This window comes from Nelumbo nucifera, chromosome 1 (genome assembly GCF_055504915.1).
Source record: "Nelumbo nucifera cultivar China Antique chromosome 1, China Antique-T2T, whole genome shotgun sequence".
Classification (NCBI taxonomy): Eukaryota; Viridiplantae; Streptophyta; class Magnoliopsida; order Proteales; family Nelumbonaceae; genus Nelumbo; species Nelumbo nucifera.
In genome coordinates, this window is record NC_142649.1 from 175,572,062 (window position 1) to 175,589,271 (window position 17,210).

A 17,210-nucleotide genomic window follows, 5' to 3' on the forward strand; every position below is an offset into this window, starting at 1 on the left:
GTTTATCATTTTTTTCAAGTCACACCCATCTGTTATACAAAATTAAAAATAAAAAATATAAATATTAAATTTAAGTTGTGTAGTTGCAAAGGTTTAAACATTAATCATGGGTTTGATTCAACCCGAACCCAACTCAAACAACCTGATTAAATGAAATGGAATACTGAATCCAATTCAAACTCGCCCTACAAAATAATACACCTATACTCAACCAAAGTTCCATGAACAAATGTTTCAATGCTAACTGTCAATGGGTTGGATTAGCATCACTAACCCGACCCATTGACAACCCTAACTATGGTAATCCATTTTGTTTTTGAATAACAAATGAAATTCATTATTTAACTTCACAAAATTAAATAGTCCAAGAGTAATTGGAAATAAAAAATAATAGGTGAAATGGGAAGGCTTGTTGAAATATTTAAAAGTCGAAGGAAATTTTGTACATTGTCAGTAATTAAGAGAGGTTTTAGAAAATTTTACAAAAATGGATGTGTTCATTGTATTATGCTCAAATCCTTCTAAGAAAAGGGGAAATTGTACAAATTTCACCGTGACTTTTCAGAAAAAAAAAAAAAAAAAGCTTTTCAGCATTTCTCTTAATTTTACCATAATTTTTCAAAACTTTCAAGTAGGGGTGTCAATAGTATTCGAGAATCCGATTTCGAATTCGAGATTCGACATAATCGAATCGAATTCAAATAATTTGAATATTTAATTGGTCAAATCCGAATATCCTATTTATACCGAATAGTTAATCGGATTCGAATTTGGATATGACCTTATTCGATTCGATAAATATCCGAATTTGACCGATTAATTAATTATTATATATAAAATATAAAATATTTAAATGTCTTATATAATTTATATACTTTATATAAATAAAATATTTATTTTACATATATATTAAATACCTAAAATAATTAATTAATCAAATTCGAATCAAATCAAATATTTGAATATTTAATCAGATTCAAATTTAAATATTAATTTTTAATATTCATCGGATATCAAGTTTTCTAATCAAATTCAAATTCGAATATTGCTTGATCAGTTTACACTCCTACTTTCTGGAGACTCCATCTCAATAACTTGACATTAAACAAATTAATAGATGTTAATATATTACCATTTTACTCTTTATTATATTCGACCCATTTTCTAATATTCCAAAAATATCTTTATTATTATTTGACCCAAAACCCTTTTTCAGTTTCTTGGAATATTTTTAAGTAGCACAATGAGAGCAAAACGTTTTCCGAATATAAATCTTTATAAATATAAGGCAGTTGAGCGCTTAACAGCATTTCGTCATAAAAATATGTTTAATAAGGTAGCCGTTAAAATTGTATTTATAATGATGTGAATAAGTTCTGTCAATTAACATTAATGGTAATCTAACGGATTGTGACTTTTGGAAAACACATGGGCTTCCTGAACATATGGTAACTTGATAAGTTTAAAAGAAATAATTAAAAAAAAGAAAAGAGTAACAAGACACAAAGTACACTTCGAAGAGAAAGCTTTCTTCCTTGTTATTTCCTAGAAATTAATTAACCTTTTTTCTTTTCATATTTTCAGATTTGCCCTTCTCCGGGCCCCACCATCACTCTATCAGAGTTCGAACTTTGATCTTGAAGCTCTGTCTCAACAGCTACATTTTTTTACTTTTGGACTTCCCCCACGCAACTCCAGAATCCAGAAGCACACAGTGACACCGCGAAGGGTGATAGAGATAGAGAGAGCACAGAGGGGACAGTTGCAGAGGAGATGGAGAGGAAGGTTTTACTGGTTTGTCTTTCAGTGGGTTTTCTGGGGCTCTTAACAGCTGCTTTGGGGTTCGCTGCCGAGGCTAAGAGGATCAAGGTATGAGGGAGAGATGAGCCTTCCATAAACTGCTTTAGTAGATTGCTGTGAAGTTAGTACCCATCTTCAATGGGTTTCATTACGGGAATCTTTTATGTCCTTTGCAGTACCATTTTGTTAATATGAACATTGGGTTCTACCATTTCTTCTGACTTGCTTGCAGATGTCTTATGTGATTATAGTTCTGTGTCTGAATCTCTCTCTCCTCCCCTGTATCCCGCTGGAACTTTTCTTTTTTCGCATTTAAAGAAATAAGAAGCAAAATTGCTTGCTTTCTACGTGTTTGGTTTCCCCCTCGAAATTCTTTCGGGTATTAGTCATTTTGGTAAATGAGTAATATTTGAGTTGAGCCTGTTGATGATACAAACTGTTTAATTTGTCAGATCCTCCCGAAGGGTATATACATCCATCTTATTTTGGAGAAGCGGCTTCGGTTGGTTTTCTACTTGGATGTCATCTTCGACGAACATTTTTTTCTAATGTTTTCTGAGATTGATTTAATATTTGGAACAATCTATTATGGTCAGTCTGATTTATTGCTAGACTCAGTTAGAGCAACCGATCCTTCTATTCTTTTGCTTTTTCTTTTCTATTTGGTTTCATGGTTTTTTGCTCTTCTTGTTCTACTCTGGCTTGGTCATTCTAGGCAGCAAAAGGTTATTAATTCCATGCGTGAAGTTCAAGTAGCGTTATGTTTTCTGTGTCATTAAAAAATCAAATATATTGATGAATGCCGTTAAATTCTTACCAAATGAAAATTGAAATGAACAGGTCTTAGGCTGAGTTTTGTGGAAATTATGTAGTACTTGTTGCTGGAATCTTATGCCAGTAGTTTATGACACTGTGCTGTTACTATTGTTGAAGCTTTTCATAAGTGTGTTGTATCGGCACAGTGACGAGAACCAAAATCTGATGCATCTCCTGGAGTCTGACTCGGCAAAACTAGAAAATAAGGACTCGTGTATAAACAAGTATGACCTATTAAAAGTACTCCATAGTCTATATTTTATTGAAGTTTAACATTATAAACCTATACAAATGCTTTTAAAAGGTTGTCTTGGTCACTTAATAACATTTTGTAGGAAAAAAATGACATTCAATATCACATTCAAGGTTCAAAGTATCGACACAGGCCAATACGCCAGTATCGATAGGGTGTATCGGCCTGTATCGGTACTGTTTTTTAAGTTTTATTTATTTTTTTCAAAACCGGTTCAGAGGGTTCGGTTTAAGGCCCGGCTACCTTCTGAACCATGGTCTGACCTGATACAACCCCTGGAGGAGCGTATCGGGAAGCCATCGGCACGATATGTATCAGCCGATACGTGTTGATACTTTGAACCTTGATCACATTAACCATTTGTTTATGTCAAATAAGCAATGAGAGAGAAAAATGTCATGTAGAAATGCCCCTCAAGAATCCATGGAATGTGGAAGTCTGATGTGCATCCAACAAGGACATTTCTTCCATTTAGGACTTAAAGCCTCTGACCTTAAGTTCCATTTTATTCTTCCCTAGGGTTAGTTGGATTGACTGACCTCGTCCACCGTTGAAAAAATTTCGGCATATAATTTCTATAAATTAGAATATTGCATTTTTTACTTTTAGAGGAATTCTAAACAACATTGGCTCTGAATTTGGTGGCATCACTAATGGCAAATAGGTTGGAAAATTTCTTTCCCTAGTTGGTGTAGGAATAGATGTGGTCTTGGCATGGATCTATCATAAATGTTTTCTCTCCTAGGAGCTAGTTGACTTAGGGTTTCAATTTTCTGAGATGATTAGTCAGTGAATCAGGGTTTTGTTTCTTATGGCTTTTATATGAAGGAAAGGTTGAAAATTAGAGAAAGTAGAGTACGAGGAATGAGGCATGGAATATGATTTTTAGATGTTCTGTATAATTGGTCAATTCCATTATTCCAACTTGTCTTGTTCTTTGTGTTTTTCAGATATTCGATACCTATGTGTGTACTTGCATGTCGTTTTATAGATTTATTTTGTACAGTCATGAAATGGTGTAGTATTTAAACTTACATTATCTTTTAATCAATGCTTTGCCAAATACTTATTCAAAAAAACGATGCTTTGCTAAACTATTCCAAGATTAACGAGATAATGGTTGATGATGCTTAATTTGTTCATGAATAGATTTTAAACCTTTTTAAATTCCTTTTAAGAAGGTGGTAAGATTATACTTTCATTTGATATATGAAAAGAAATCTGAACATGAGGGATATTTACAAAATATACAAAGTATGCACTAGAGCACAATCGCTCAAGAACAACAAAATTATGCAAGCGCAGGGATATGAGTATTGAGTATACAGAAAAGCTTTTTCTACACTTTGTTTTATAAGGCTATTTTCAATTGAGCTTAGTTCCCTCTCAATCCAACTGATTTCTATTGGAATAAATTAGGCATATATTGCTCTTAAGGTAATATCCTAGCTTGTCCTGCCCCTTGATTGCTCTTAGGGTTATGGGTAAGAGATCAGCTGTATCATTTTACTTTTTGTTGTTTCTTATAAAAGTTGATAGACCATTACTAGTGCACAAGCACCAATAAAAGTCCTAAGGAGTCAGGACCTGTCAGACCCAAAGCATAGGAATAGGATAGTTGTATTACCTTTAGGCCCATATTACCTGTATCGAAAGGCAAGTTATCTTCAGAGGGGAAACCGCTCAAGTTTCCAGATAATGCATCAAAGGTGGCAGATCCTGGTCAAGATAGGTCTTCGGGAGTGGAAGAAGATCAGACATCAGAGGATTATTAAGTTTGGCGTCTTCTAATGTAAGGGAAGATGCTGCAACTGTTGATTGTAGTATCAAAAGAAGCTGATGCTCAATATCAGTGTATCTAGTAGTGGTGTGAAATTGCAGTTGGGTTTGGTTGAACTTTAAAGAAACAGCATATGAGGATGATCTGGAAAAGGATTCTTCTTCAGCCTGTACCTGTGATGAGTCTCCATCTGTCAAGATAATTGTTTCAGAGATGAAAAAAGCAAGAAGATGCTATGGGTGCTCCAAGGGAGAGGGAGGTTAAAGCTGAAATTACTCATATTCAGAAGGACGTTGTTCATGCTCATGCCTTGGAGACTAACTTGTCAGTTCTGAAAAATGTAGGGGATGAAATGAAGGGGGAAAAAGGAGCTGAAAACTCCAAGGAATTTGAGAGTCCATGTGGGGAGGCAGAGATGGTGGAGCATGATTCTTTTTCCCAAGTGTTTATGGAAATTTGTGAATGGATCTAGGGATGAAAAGAGATACAAATATTATTGTATTATCTAAAATAGATGATGATAATGTGGTAATTGTGAAAAAACCAAAGGGTGCAAATAGTGGTCATTTAGTCCATGTTACCAAAGTATTCCATCAGTTGAATGTAGGTCTTTATGGGGTTGGTCCTTGTAGTAAGTACAAGAGCACATGTAAGAGGAACGGAGTAAAGGACAGAAACTGAAACAGAACCTTATTATAAGCAGCAGTGACACAGAATTGGTGAAGAGAGAGGTTTCAGGAGCTGGAAAAGAAGTATCCTTTGAGCGAGGAAAGTTCTAATGGGGAGATATGAGTAGTGGAAGGGTTGAATATGATATAAAGGTGTAGGGGTGAGCTTTTTCTGGATTCTGAGGTTTATGGGTCTTGGTAGAAAAGTTTTTAATATTTTAAGGATTGGGAATGAAAAACCGTATTCTAAGGGGTTATTGGAGAGCTCTGCTGTTATGGGCTCTGAGTTTTCTCTTTTTTGTTTTGTGATCGCTTGTCACCTTGTTTGTAACCTTTTCTTCTTTGATAATTTTTTTTATCATTACAAAAAAAATAATAATATTACATGTATCTCTATCCAATCAACACACTAGCTACATACCCCGAATTGTTGGCCCACTAAAGCCCATCAATACCTATAAACTTCAAACTTTGGTCTTCTTTTACCCCTCTTCACACAAGGACCCTTGGTATTCTCTAGGAATTATTCTATTCAACCCTAAGCTACTCGCAGCTAACTGACCTTTAGAATTCTTACCTCCAACTTCTTCACTATTACCCTTTATTTGCACTTAACTACCAAAACTATCCCTGCCACCTGATGCCTCGTCTTCCACCTTGGTTCCTGTAGAGGTAGTTTAATCCACCTCTCTATTGTTATTTCTGCTAAGCTGCACTGGATAACATGGTGATTTATTTGTGTTATTGGTGTGTTCAAACTTCAAAGTTGGATATGATAACAAGTTTCTCTGCACCAGACCAATAAAAGAAATATCTGAACCAGCTTCTGTTATCCATATATATTGCTGTGCATGTAGCAAGTAAAATCTGGTATTTTACGTATACATGGGTATCAACCATGGCACTGTACCTTTGACTTGGTATTTATTGATTTGGAGAAAAAGTAGAGAAAGCATATGATGGGGGTGCCTAGGGACATCCAAGGGAATAATAGTAACTAGCCTTGGCATTATCTGCTTTATCCCCAAATAAATAGGGTTGGCAGCAGAAACCCCTGGGTGCTATTTAAAAAATCTTATATGATTGTAAATATATTGCAATTCAAATTTGCCTTCTTGTGTGTCTCCTAGGCTGAAGTAAAGTAAAGTACTTATTGCACCCTAATTATTGGTTGCTAACATTCCTCCTATATTTGGTGCATCCTTCACTTCAGCCTAAGAGACACACTAGAAGGCAATTTTGAGTTGTTTTTTTTTCATGGGTCCCACCATTATGAGTTTATTCTTCCAGTATGTCTTTTAGAGGCAGTGAGTTCAAGTTATGCACCTTGGGTTTACCTGCTTGCATCACCTTTGTGTAACCCAAAAGATACAAAAAACGAGTTGAGAAATTAATGTGGTTGGATGGAGAAAAAATACCAATGGTTGGATGGAGAAAAAATACCAAAAACAGAGAAAAACCCCTTCAGACAAAGCTCTTGTAGTGTTGGCCTGTTGCATCTGTTTTTGTAGTCCATAGACAAACATAATGTCCTCTGGCTGGCATAGGTCAGGTTAGTCTAAGTAACAGAACACTAATAAACATCCACAAGGAAAAGCCTGGGGGCTACAATCAAGTAGGCATATCAGATGCAAAATCTAATTGCATGTCGGGTTTCATGTTTATCACAAATCAGTGTATGGATGTGCATGTGGTGAACTGGGTCATATATCTTTATATACTAATTCAAATTCTGGTCTGAGATAGCTTTTGCTTCTAAATCTTGCAGGGTTCTCAAGTTCAAGTTACTGCTCCTGATATGTGTGTGTATCCAAGGAGCCCAGCCATGGCCCTTGGACTTATTGCATGTGTATCCCTTATGACTGCACAGTTTATTATCAATGTTGTAGCTGGGTGCATTTGTTGCAGAACTTCTCATGCTTCAACATCCAATTGGACTGTGGCTTTAGTCTGCTTTGTTGTTTCCTGGTAAATTATTTTGACTACCAATTTGGTTGCATTTGATGTTGTTCCTTGAAAAAAGCCGTCTTACTCTTCATCATATCTGTTCTGTATGTCATTATAACATCCAAATTAACTTACGGCATGAAAGGCTTGCAGCAAGCCATGTTAGACTCCAATTGTGAATTTATGGAAAGTTCTCATCTTGAAGGTCATTGGAACTGCCACTTCCAAATTCAACTAGTTTCCCCCTGCACCAAGGATATTTCTTCTCTTCTTTAAGATTCATCCAGTATATTTTCCTGTAGGTAGCCCAGAGATTAACTTTGGAACCTTTTTTTTTTGTTTGCCTTGTTTGACAATGATAAGAACATTTTCCAAATTTGTGGAGTCGGATTGTATTTTGCTGGAATAGCTCAAGCCTTAGCTTAATAATTTATGCAAGGAAAGATTAATGCACATTTGAAAAGTACATAGGTCTTTAAATTAAGGAAAAAATTAGCAGAATGATCATATTAAGAGGAAAATAATGTCTAAAGATCATCCCTACAAATTGAATTTGGGGTTGAACAAATATCATTCCTAGATTGTTTCCACACCCACCATCCATACAATGTTGACTATTTTGACTAAAATGCATCCTTAACCAGTCTTGGTTGTGTTTCTATTCTCTTTCTTCTCTTTGGGATTTAGATAATTCAAGCTTCTACTTGGGAATTCATTTATGGCAGCTCCGTTTCATATCAATCATTTGTTTTAAAATCCACTTACTAGGTTAGAGTCAACAAAATTGTTTGTGTGTTTTCTGGCCTTGGTATAGAAAAGACTTTAGGTCTTAGGCCTTGCAGTCTATCTCATTACTTATATGTGACAGAATATGGAAATTGTTAATTAGAATAAATTGTGGAAATGAACTTTGTTTCCTACAGTTTCCAGAGATGGAGATTACTAATGGATCTCAATTTTAAATAGATCATTTTCAGATGAATTGATGCATTTAGTTTGTTATCATCATTCAGGTTCACATTCGTCATAGCATTTCTATTACTGCTAACGGGGGCTGCATTGAATGATCAACATGGTGAAGAGGGAATGTACTTTGGCAGCTACTGCTATGTGGTAAAGCCTGGGGTCTTCGCAGGAGGAGCTATCTTGTCACTGGCAAGTGTTACCCTTGGAATCCTTTATTACCTCACCATAATATCTGAAAAGAACAGGACTGAGGCATGGGGGGGCTCTCCCCATCCTAATCAAGGAGGCATTGCTATGGGACATCCTCAGTTCCCAACTCAGACAACCCAAGAACCAGTCTTTGTGCACGAGGATACATATAACAGGCGGCAATTCCCTTGATGTCTAGATGAAAAATTCACCCCCAAGCACCAATTCTTAGCTAGTTCTGTTATTGGGTTAGCTAGTGTTGTTGAATCTGTATAGCCAACAATTTATGCATCAATGTGTACATCAAATGTCAGGAGACGATTACTTTGGGGGATCTTCTCCCTCCATGTGCTATGCCCAGTAAGATCAGCTCTTTTTTTTGGGTTGAGTTAGGATTACAGATATGGATAAATACCTCACTTTATTTTCTTTTTTCTTTTTCTTGTTGCAACCTCAGCTTTATTGTAATACACTGTACCTTTTCATTATTGGTGACTAATATAAAGAAATATAGATAAGCACCAAGATCATGCTTACTATTTGAGAATTGCTTTTTATATTTTGTGGTCAGAACTAAAGTTGGTTTACCAGACTCTTAATTCATTTCTATTCAGTTGTTGGCCAAATGCAGATGAGTCACCAATCTTAGACCTCTTTCGTAAAATACTTAACGTATCTTCTCAGGAGTACATGGCAAAATACTTAAGGCTGCATTTGGATGCGATGTAAATCAAGATTTTGCGTTGGTTTGGTTTTGTATGCGTTTGGAGGGTGTAATTATTATCGACATAAAACTATCCTCTGGTTCAGTTTTGCGTGCGTTTGGATGGAGTGTAGTTTCATGTTGATAATCGATGTAAAACCTCATCAACTCTAAAGTTTTACAACAACAATCAATATAAAAGCTACATCGATTTTATCGATGTAAAACTTTACACTCTACCGCAATCTACTAAAAAGGATTTATCCTACTGTTACTAAGTTGACAGAGCAGCAGCATCCTGAACCTATTTGTCTGGGATCCAAGCCTATTTCTCCTGCATTGTGCTAAAGCCAAGGTTCAAAGTAATGATACTTTGATATGCAAAAGGTTGGGGAAATCCTAGAAAACTTAACATAAGCACAAAAAAAGGCCTAGATTTAACAAAAAATAGTAAATGCACCCATGTTTTCATGCATCTAACAATGTTTTCTTACAGAATATGATGATCTATGAACAAACATTTGTTGATCCAAAATGACTATGATCTGATATTTTATGCTATCTTTGCCTCAAGTCTTTCCTCACAAAGCTTGAGAATGAAAAAACACAGACACACATTTGAAGTGGTTGACGTATTTTAGAAGTTCTAGGAGTTGTAGAAATTGTTGCATCAGAATAAGTGAAATCGAGATAGTTAATAAGAAAATTAGAAATGTGACATCCTCTTATCCTTTTAGATGTGTTTACAAGTTTTGCTTTAATGTAATTTTTGACCAGGCATGAGTTTAGGGAAATAGAGAGCATCACACAAGAGCTGAACATAACCTTTAAGTAGGTCAGAAGGACAGCAAATGGGATGGATGACACCCTAGCAAAGCAAGAGGTATATAGGCAACAGATGTTTTGGGCACCATTGTAATTCCCTTTTCTGAAATGGGACTGGAATGAATCCTTATAGGTGGACACACCATGTCCTTGTAATAACCAGATTATCAGTTTAATATAATCCAATTTTCTTGCTGACCAAAAAACACACCCATGAATTTTGATCAGACCTGCAAGGTCTGATCCAATGCATTTCTGCAGCACACCTGGTTAGTAGCCATGGGAAATCCCTTAAGTGTGAGTCATTTGTCCTTTATACGGAGGCAAAGTTGATTGACCTTTTTCTCCTAATGATCAAGACGCTAAGATTATCAGTTTAATATATAATCCAATTTTCTTGCTACACCCATGAATTTTGATAAATAGCACCTGATTGGCTACCACGTTTATGATTCCAGTTGATTGGTCAGACTTTTTCCGGTACTTTAGTCGAACCCGTTTATTGCAAAGTGGGAGGGGGGTGCGTTAAATGCCTAAAAAACATTGCAGGTAAGCAACCTGCAGTGTCTGTTCCAATGCATTTCTGCAGCACACCTGGTTAGCCATGGGAAATCCCTCAAGTGTGAGTCATTTGTCCTTTGTTTTATTATACGGAGACAAAGTTGATTGACCTTTTTCTCCTAATGATCAAGACGCTAAGTCTTGAAAACTTTGTTATCTAAATTACAGATAAAGAAGAGAGGCATCGCTGCATCCATGGATGCTGGCTTCCTGTAGTGAATGCCTAGATGAGACTTCTACAAGGGGTGATATGCTTTGTCATTTGATGTTGCTTTTTGTACTCAATTTGTTGTATGTGTTTCAGAAGGATTGCAGTACTGAGAAGAAAGGATCAAAGAAACAGCATTTACTACTGTAATTCTTCTTTTGTTCTTGTAGTTTTCTTTGTTTCTTTGTTTCTTTGTTTCTCTTGTTAAGGAAGTCCTTTTATTACCAAAAAAGAAAAAAAAAAGAAAAGAAAGAAAGAAACATTTACTAGAAGACTTGGGACTTATGATTCAAGGATTTATGCTTAAAGACCAAGTGAGGGATTTCAGATGCTCCTTTAGAAATCATTCCACAATTTTCAAGTAAGTGGGAGAGATCATGTGAAATGGGGCGTTTATCAACAATCAGATGTCAAAAGATGCTGATTACACTTTCAGAAAGGTTTTACCTGAAGATGTTGATGTACCTTGCATGAGAAAAATTAGAAAAGAGTTGATGGGATCATCTACATATCAAAGCTAAGCTCTTGATATTCATGTAGCTGCGAAGATAAATAAATAGTCGAAAAGAAAAAGTTTTCTTTGGAGCTTTGCAAGAATAACAGAGGCGCAATAAATGCAACTGGGCAAAATCCATTTTTAACCAGAATAACGTCACTAGGCAGGCTGCTCTTCTGCTGTCTGAGACCATAAAGTTTCAACCACACATGAGAAGCAGCTGAACCAAAAAAGCATCATTTATTCCATTGGAATCTGGTTCAATGAATTTTATTTAAATTGCAAGTTGCAAGTAGGTCCCAGCTTTTTCTAGCTTCTTTTTTGTTTTGCAAAGCAATAGCCCTGCTTAATTCTTTTGCAAAAAAAATGCCAATACACAAGACAAGGAAAATGGCAATGATCAGAAACTGCACAATCAGTACACAATGACATCTCTCTTTTTACGTGGTAAAACCCCCAAGGAGGAGGAAACATCCACGAAGAAAAATAATTTAATTTATTGATAATGAAGTTACAATCAATATGTAAATGTAATTTGATTGGATTTACAATGCCCTTCTCTAGTTTGTCAATTCTTCAAATACAATGAGGATTTCTAACCAGAGAGATTAGATTGTTCAGTCAATCAAAAAAGAAAGGATGGAAGAAAAAAGAGAAAAAAAAAAATCTACTTTAGAGCCTTTTGAAAGATCAAATATACCTTGAAAACTTGAATATATGTAAAAAAAAAAAAAAAAAAAGCTTTCAGAATTAGTGGGAATTAAGGAGAAAAATAAGGAAAAACATAAATTAAGAAGAAGAAGAGGAAGAATATACAAGTATATAATTATAGAGTCTAACAAACTGTTAGGAATTTACCTGCAAGAACAACCAGATTGGAAAAGAAATTAGGACCAAATAATAATTATAACTGAAAGTTTGTTTATACCTGAAAATCTGAAATCGTGTAGCAGAAAACAACCTCCAATTTCTCCCAGGTCACCAATGATGAATCGTCACCTGATGCGATTTATATTAGAAAATGGCTCGGAATTCGTTTTGGATGTAGGTTTTGCCACCTCAGGATTCCCGAAAACATTCCAAAATCTTAATGTTTCATCAGCTGCTGCGGATGCCACTGTGCAGCCATCTGGACTCTGAAAAGAATTCAGGTAAGGTCAGCAAAGTAAACAATCATGACCAAGGAAGAAAAATGATAATTCTCATTTAAATATAACAAAGTTATCATTTACTTTCTTTGTATCAATACCTGAGCCATGAAAAGAACTCTTGATGTATGCCCAGTAAGCTCTGCAATCTTCACCATGGATGGGTACTTCCAGAGGGTGAGTTGATTCTGGGTGAACCCATGAGAGCTCAGCAGTTCACGCTCATTTGTATTCCACAGCAAAGAACAGACTTGTGAGCCTGTGTCCACTGAGTTCAAGCATGCACCTGTGTGGGTGTTCCAGAATTTTATGCACCGATCTCCTCCACCTCCACCGGAAGCAAGCAAGTTACCCTGGAAAGGACACCAGGCAAGAGCTTTTACGGCAGCTGTGTGGTCTTCAAGTCTGTGCAGCCACTGGGTAGGAGAATTTGAAGATGCCACTGATCGATCCCATATGTAGAGCAGATTATCATTTCCTCCACTCGCTAGCTGCTGGCCTGATGCCGACCATTTCAGCCCACAAACCTCTCTGTGGTGTCCTCTGTAGGTTTCAATAATATGAGATCTTACTCTCACATCATTGTTGATGATCAAACCATCCATTGCCCCGGTTGTCAGGATATGATTGTTCCAGTCGAGTGAACCCACTCTAGCTCGGTGCCCACCTTGCAGAGTTCTTAGCTGTAAGAACAATTCAAAAGACAAAGTAAGAAGAAAAAATCATTACACAATGTACAGAAAATAAATTAGAAACCCAATGAGATATAGATTATCTAGACAGAGAAGGCATGAACCTTTCGATTAGCTACTGTATCCCAAAGCTGAACATCGGCATTGTTAAGGCCAATGGCAATGTGTCGTCCATCGGGAGCCCATCGAACACTTGTAATTGGACCATTCTCATCGTCAATCGTCATAAGTTCAGTAGTGGATCCATCTGTGGCATCCCACAAATATAAAGTGTTCCCAAGAGCAATTGACAGAACGTTACTGCTACCCCAGTCCAGTAAATTCAAGTAGAAATCGTCCAGAATATCAGGGGCATCCAGTGTCTTCTCTGAGCTCTGTACAAACAAGGCGGATAGAAACAGATGAAATTAGAGAAACTGTGAACGCCAGAGAACGAAAGAAAATAGGTAAGAAATGAGAAAGAAAGGAACCCACCTGAGGAATGTGCCTTCGAGGCTTTATGGGTTTTGATTGGGGAAGAAAAGACGACATTTCATGAGGTACCAGCTCGACGGGTGTGGGTGGCTTGTTCTTGAAAGCAAGAATCCTGGTTCTGTTCATGTTGAAAACCTCTGCCAATTGCTTCTGATAAGCCTCTTTCGCAGGAGAACTTGCAAGGGGGTTTTCTTTCCCCTTCCTCCCCTCTGTAAGCATGTAATGAGCGAAATCGAAGTCCATTGCGGATCGATTAGGGATAAATCTGTCAAACTTCGTATTGCAGAAAATTAGAAGGAAAACATCATCAGGGAAAATGATTCACTAAAGCAAAACCTTAGAGAAAAACGTGATGAGTTACGCGAAGACTCCAAAATTCAGAAAGAATTTAGAAAAAGAAAATGAAATACGTGAAATGAATTTTCGGAATTGGGTATCAAAGAATTTTAATGATCCACATACATTTTCACGCGAGTTTCTCCTTTGAAGGAGCTGCTCTTGAAGGGGGTTTCTAGATTGAGATTTGCTCGGAGAATTGAAAGAACCTGCATCCATTGTGATGAAAAGAAAAAAAAAAGGAAAGAAAGCACCTGCAGAACGAATAATTGAAGAAAGCAAAGAATGAAGCCTGCAAAACACCAAACCAGATGAGATGAAACCAAAGAAAACCCAAATAAAGAATGTAACAGAGAACAAAACGATGGAGATGATTGAAGGATTTCGTGATCTCTGCTGATCTTTGAGCGCGTTTGAGACTGTCCGGTGAGCTTTGCGAGAGCAAATGTTTTTTTGCATTGAATTTATCCATGTTATAACCGCTAGTGCTGATTTGAGAAAGAAAGAGCCGTTGGATTTTCAGACCAAAATGCCCTCCCTATTCTGATCAATTCCAGTTGCATTTCGTTTTATCCAGATTCTAGCAAGTGCTTTCGGAGGGTATTTTTGACAGAATGGTACCTCCAATATTCCAACCCCTTCGGTTACGAAGACAAGGCGGCGTTTCAGTGATGTTCGAAAGGGTCATAAGAACTAAGAAGTGAAAACATTTTCTCTAGGCTCTGTTTGTTTGCAATCCAATTTTATTTACACTAAACCAAATGCATGTGGATACAAATCAGTAGAGTATAAATTCTGATTCATTCTTGTATGGGGTTTTACTCTGCTTTATGTTTCATTTCACTTCATTCACACCGACAATAAACAAAACAAAGTAAAATTTAAAACAAAAAAAAAATCAGGAATTGCATTCAACTCATTTGCACTCCCGTACCATTGCACTGGTGCAAATGAGATTGCATTGTAAATAAATTAGGCCTTGAAAGATATAAAAAAGAGGTGAAGAAATTGGGCCTTCCCAAACGTTACCCAAGGTCATCAGTTTGGACTAGGGCCAAAGATGGGGATTCAACGTCTCGGGTTGGGCTAGGTCAAGGTTGGGGTTCAACAACACTCCTACAAATTCTTATCCATGATAATTTTCTGTGAAGGAAATCAAAGAAAAAAGAGAGAATGAGGCTACTAGCTTTACTTTTTATCAAACTCAAAATTGGATTAGACACTCAGACCATAAACCAAGAACTATTTGCTGTTCCAATTTTTTAGACAATGTTTAGAATCAATGCCATTTCTTTGCAGGCGTTTTTTCGAAAACTGTGCTGTATTGACATGCCATTTTCTCAAAAAAAAAGAAGCGTTTTTTTTCATTTGATACTGTTGTTGCTGTTACAGGAGTTTTTCAATGCCATGTCAGTATATTGTTGCTAGTAAACACCAAAAAAAATGTTTTCTCAAACCACACCTTTCCCAATTTACAAGATGTTGTCTAAGAAAATGTTTTTTTCAGAAAAAGAAAAAAAAAACGAACATTAGGCGTTGTGTGAAAATGGATTTCAGACATGATACTGATGTGGTGTTGTTTTTGAAGAAACAACATTGGTTCCAAACACCGATTTTTCAAATGTGTGTGTGTGTGTGTCAAAACGTCATTGTGATCATCTAAAAGCCCTTACACAGTCCTATCTCTCCATTCCATTATGTTTAATGCCATATCCATTGTAAAATTATTATCATTTAAATAATTTCTTTTTACTTTCTTTCATTTCATGGTGTATGTGTGTGTGTGGACCACCTCTAGCCCTTCTAATTCCTTCAATTTGTAATGCGTTGCTTCTTATAGGTGTTGTAGCCTTGTAGGTGATGTTTAATCCATATAACCAAACCATCTTAATCTACTCTCTCTCATTTCATCACCTAGTGGAACTATTCTTAAATTCTTTCGTATGTTAATTTATATCATTTCTAGTTTTTTCTACTTGTCTATTTCAACATATGCATTTCTACTACACTCATTTTTTCGATATATTTCTTGGTTATCCAACATTTGCTCTATACAACATAGTTGGACTTACAATAATTGTTTTATAGAAATTTCTTTTAATCTAAGTGATATTCATCTATTACATAATACTCTGGATGCGCCCTTCCATTTGTCCATTCTCTAATTCTATAAGTGGCATCTTCCTTAATATATCCCTTATTACAAACTATCAAACCAAGTACTAGAGTTATCTTATGGTTTCCAATCCTAAGTGTGCCTTGATTTGCACTTCTATTATTGTTAAATTTTATATTTTGTTTTAGCCCCATTTAATGTAAAACCTCTTGTTTTTAAGGTAGTTGTCCATAAACTTAAATTTGCATTTAATCCTCCATTAGTTTTAACAATTAAAACAATGTCATCAATAAACAACAAGCACCACTAGACCTATAAATATGTTTAGTCAATTCATATATGATCAATGCAAAATTGCAAATAAATAGGGGTTGTAAAAAACTAAAAACTCATCTAACTATAAAATCTAATGTTTCTCCCACAAGTTTCTAACATGGGTTGTTGCATCTTTAGACATATCCTTAATTAGGTTTACATACTTATTTGGAAATACCCATATCTTTTCTAAGACCCATCATATGATCTCTTATAAGAATTTGTTATATGTTTTTTCTTTCTAAATTACTAAACACCACATGAAGATCTTTCTTTTCCTCTATTAATTTTTTTCAAAAGAAAGATAATTTTCATAATTGATCTCTTTGACATAAACCCAAATTGGTTCTCTAATATACTTATTTCATGTCATTACCTTTGTTCACTTATTTTCTCACAAAATGCATATTGTGGTTCATGAGTTTAATCAAACAATAATTATTATAACTTTGTATATTGCCACTATTTTTAAATGCAGTCACCATATTAGACTACTAAGATGGTGCTTATATTTAAGAATAAAGGCAACATGAACACCATATTACTCTTTATCCAATATTTGACAAAAACATGATTTAAAATATTCTAACCCAAATCACTTGTGTTAAATTCAAGAAAAAAAATAAGCATTTTACCACTAAAAACTTTATTTGGGAAAATTTTAACCACAAAATTTCATCATTACATGGATTGAAGATAAAAGAATGTAGAAAGTTTTATGGTATTTAATATCAATTAAGCAAAATTAATTTCAAGATGAAGGAAAAAATAAAACCTTTTTACTTTTTACCTCATTTCTTGATTTGTATTATAGTTAAGTGGTGATATAAGAAAAGCACAATGAAGTCAGTGGAGTCACAACATCTCTTTCGTCTAATAAGATTAGCAGGAAGCCCAATTATAATAATAGTAGGCAA

The 17,210-nt window shown here is 35.6% G+C and overlaps 2 protein-coding genes across 5 annotated transcripts; one reads left to right on the top strand and one right to left on the bottom strand.

The window, feature by feature from the left end:
• The first annotated feature begins 1,655 nt into the window (after positions 1–1,655).
• LOC104596315 (protein VASCULATURE COMPLEXITY AND CONNECTIVITY-like) lies at positions 1,656–8,963 on the top strand. The gene is made up of 3 exons (XM_010257392.3): positions 1,656–1,869; positions 7,086–7,285; positions 8,278–8,963. The coding sequence occupies exons 1-3, from the start codon at positions 1,774–1,776 to the stop codon at positions 8,609–8,611; spliced, it is 630 nt and encodes a 209-aa protein (XP_010255694.1). The 5' UTR covers positions 1,656–1,773; the 3' UTR covers positions 8,612–8,963.
• A 2,673-nt stretch (positions 8,964–11,636) lies between these two features.
• LOC104596314 (cell division cycle 20.1, cofactor of APC complex-like) lies at positions 11,637–15,979 on the bottom strand. Of its 4 annotated transcripts, XM_088895338.1 has the most exons (6): positions 13,989–15,977; positions 13,527–13,799; positions 13,157–13,426; positions 12,462–13,043; positions 12,174–12,348; positions 11,637–12,070 (listed from the first exon to the last, which is right to left on the bottom strand). In XM_088895338.1, exons 1-5 carry the CDS (start codon positions 14,319–14,321, stop codon positions 12,208–12,210), a joined length of 1,599 nt encoding a protein of 532 aa, XP_088751464.1. In that variant the 5' UTR covers positions 14,322–15,977; the 3' UTR covers positions 11,637–12,070; positions 12,174–12,207. The 4 variants fall into 4 exon arrangements, with proteins under 4 accessions (XP_088751464.1, XP_010255692.2, XP_010255691.2 ...); XM_010257390.3 differs by having other exon boundaries at positions 11,637–12,348; positions 13,527–13,791; positions 13,989–15,979; XM_010257389.3 differs by having other exon boundaries at positions 11,637–12,348; positions 13,989–15,972.
• Positions 15,980–17,210: the final 1,231 nt, after the last annotated feature.